This window comes from Emydura macquarii, unplaced genomic scaffold, assembly GCF_026122565.2.
Source record: "Emydura macquarii macquarii isolate MOO-44397 ecotype Brisbane River unplaced genomic scaffold, CSIRO-AGI_Emac_v2 contig_3441, whole genome shotgun sequence".
Taxonomy (NCBI): Eukaryota; Metazoa; Chordata; order Testudines; family Chelidae; genus Emydura; species Emydura macquarii.
In genome coordinates, this window is record NW_027133578.1 from 4,147 (window position 1) to 7,248 (window position 3,102).

Here is a 3,102-nt window from a genome sequence, read left to right on the forward strand (position 1 = left end):
TTTCAGTGCAGAAGCAACAGATCCCCAGCTGCTCAGTCTGGGTTAGCCCTAACAGACACAGAGAGCTTGCTTCTTATAAAAGCTTCTGTTACCTTTTGCAAGTTAAGAATCTATCTCATTGATGTATATGTTTATCTGATTTAACCTTCTAAATAACCCTCTAGTTTCTTATTCCTTTTAATACATCTGTATATAGTTTAGTATAGGATTGGTTCGAATGTGTGTCTACAGGTGTCACGAATCCATGGGTCTGGTGCTCTTGAACGGTTCTGGAAAAGTCACTGTGAGGATCCCTTCAGTGTGTCTGCCTGCTTAGGATCACACTGTTACTGGGGTAAGCCACTTGGATTCACCAGTTCTTAGGACAGAATCTCAGAGCCTTCAGCAGCCCTGCTTCATGCCGTGAGCTACCTGCGGTGAGTCCAGCTGAATTGGACACCGGAGAGAGACATGGACATCTAAAGGGAGCAGTGCACCCCCAACTTACCTAAAGTGACCCTGGTTGAGTGCGTGGAGTCACCAGCTCCTCTTCCCTTTGGAGGTAAAATCTGTGCTTGGGATATATATTATTTGTTCCCTTCTGTTGGTTGATTTGTTTGTTCCATAGATTTGTTTGTTTGTTTACTTATTTATTCAAAATGTGTCTTTAAGTAGAAGGTGAGTAGGTGGTGAGAGGCCGCCTTGCTATGGTGGGAAGGATCTGCAAAGTAGCTCCTAAATCCATAAGGCATTTTTAGACTTTCAGGCCTAATGAAGTCAATTCTTTGTGGAGAGCCATAACCAAACATGTGTCTCTGTGAAGCTGTAGGAGATGCTGTAAAACATTTAGCACAGCAGTCTTTTAACAGTATACACAACGTCTTTTTCACCTCCCTAAGCCCCCTAAGGGCTAGATCCATAAATGGATTTAGGAGCCTAAAAGCCACATTAGGCCCCTAAATCCCAGAATCAGACCACACTGGGATTCACAACCCTTCCTCTCCCCCCACCGCTCTGCTCTCCCTGAATTCTGTAGACATCTAAACTCACCTTGAACCCAAGTTCTTGCAGTGGAAGTTCCCTGGGCATGGCTGTTTCTACCTCTGACTATGCACTTTGCAGGCCCAGGGCTTGTCTACATGGCATGGCAGTGGGCACCACAGGGGTGTGATTTGTGGAGCACACCTGCCCATTGTGCTGTACCTAACCCATGTAGATTCCACTACTGAACACTAGTGATGTCTTGGTTTGAATATGGGGCAGTTAGAGCTGCAAGCTGGTGTGTTGCACAATTTTGGAAAGGAAAATATACTCCACTAATATCAGAAATAAACCAAACACTCAATGGTGGGGGATTCTGTGAATTTTTCCCCTTTTGGGCAAGTGAGTTGATAATTGCCCAAGTATTTGGCTGCTTCCTATAAAACAGCTGGTGCTGGCCTCTCTGGGCTGAGCGAGGTGGTCCCTGGGGATTGTGTTGGGCCTGGTAGTTCTCAGGGTTCCAGGTTTCTGATGGCTGCTGAATGATGAGTGATTCTTGAAGGCTAACTGAGGGTAATTATGGGGGGTGGAAGGAAACTTAAAGAGGGGGGCCTGTACTGAGAAGGCCAAAAGTCAAAGGGGGTTTTGCCCACTGGGCACCTTGCAGTCACAGAGTCATAATCCCTTGTCGGTCATTTCTTCTGAATCAAAGTCATGATCCGCTCATGGCTCAGACTTTGTCCTGTTTGTCACAGCAGAATGTCTGGGCTACCGTGAGGCTCTCGGTTCTAACACGGATGTAAAGACGCCTGGCTTATCTTCAGAGCTGTGGAAGGGAAGAGGACTCTAGTGGTAACAGAGTCTAGGTATGAATATTCCTGGGTGGTCTTTGCGTTCCCTTCATAGAAGAACTGTTAGAAAAATCGCTCTAGGTAGGGGCCAGGAGTCAGAGCTCCAGGGCTCCATTCCCAGCATTGGCAGCTCTGATTGATGGTTGCCTTGGAGTCCTATGGGGTGGAAGTCACTGAATGCTTGTAACTTGCGCCAAATACCTAACCAAGCGGAACGAATCTGTGCTGGCAGCTGCTGCTCTCTGGGGCTCATAAAGCAAGACTGGTTCTCCGCAGGGTTAGTTTTTGTGCTGTCGTGGATAGGTTTCCTGTCACTGTGTCTCTGGCACAGTAATAGTTGGAGGTGTCTCCGGGTTCCAGTCGGTCGAGGTGCAGGGTCACTTCACTTCTGGAGATGTCTCTGGTGATGGTGATGCGATTTTTGAGAGCATCATTATAGTAAGTGCTTCCACCACTCGAGATAACTCCGACCCATTCCAGCCCTTTCCCCGCTGGCTGGCGGACCCAGTGCACTCCGTAGCTAGTGAGAGAGAATCCGGACACGGTGCAGGTCAGTCTGATGGTCTTTCCAGGACTCCTTGGTGCCCCACCGGACTCCACCAGGGTAATCTGGGAATAGACACCTGCAGAGGGGGAAATAAAAGGGAAATATTGCAGTGATTCCCAGAGGCGTCATTGTTAGAGAACATGTGGTGGGAGCACAGATCCAGCCCTTACCCGCTGGGAGCAGCAGGAGGAAGGCGAGGACCAGGCTGGGGGCCATGTCTGCGGCTGGCGGGCTGGTTCCCTGGGCAGGCTGGGAAGCTGAGCTGGCTCTGAGCGGTGTGAGCGGCCTGCCACTGGGCTATGAACAGGGACCCGGGCAGCTCATTTGCATGGGACAAGGGGTGGGGACAATATAAGGGTGGGGACCCAGGCGCCGGTGTGTGACACAGTAGCTCGTTGTGAAATCTAATAGCAGGTGGGTCAGAGAGTCCAACCTTAGTAGCAAACCTATTTTGCCCTCATTGCACTTATCAAATCACTGAATAGAAACAGTCGTGCTAATTGTCTGTCTGTCTGTCTAATCAACTCCTCCTCACACCCCTGTAATGTTGGTGTCAGTGTTATAACCTAATAGCGAATTTCATTATTGATCCATTCCATTCTCGGGGTCACCCAGTGACCATAGGCAGAAACCCACTTAGCCAAGACGCTTCAGAAGAATTCTGCTTTTTGGCTGTATGGCTGGAAATAATTTTGGAGTCCCGGGTGCTTCGTCTGAAGAGAGGGGGCCAGTGCTGCCGGGAGA

The 3,102-nt window shown here is 49.0% G+C and overlaps 1 gene segment (V, D, J or C); it reads right to left on the reverse strand.

Annotated features, from left to right (window-relative positions):
* Positions 1 to 2,060: 2,060 nt before the first annotated feature.
* Positions 2,061 to 2,574, reverse strand: LOC137144280 (Ig heavy chain V region PJ14-like). The segment is given in 2 exon segments: positions 2,061 to 2,434; positions 2,529 to 2,574. Coding segments are annotated over 2 exon segments (420 nt in total).
* Between the last annotated feature and the right edge of the window lie 528 nt (positions 2,575 to 3,102).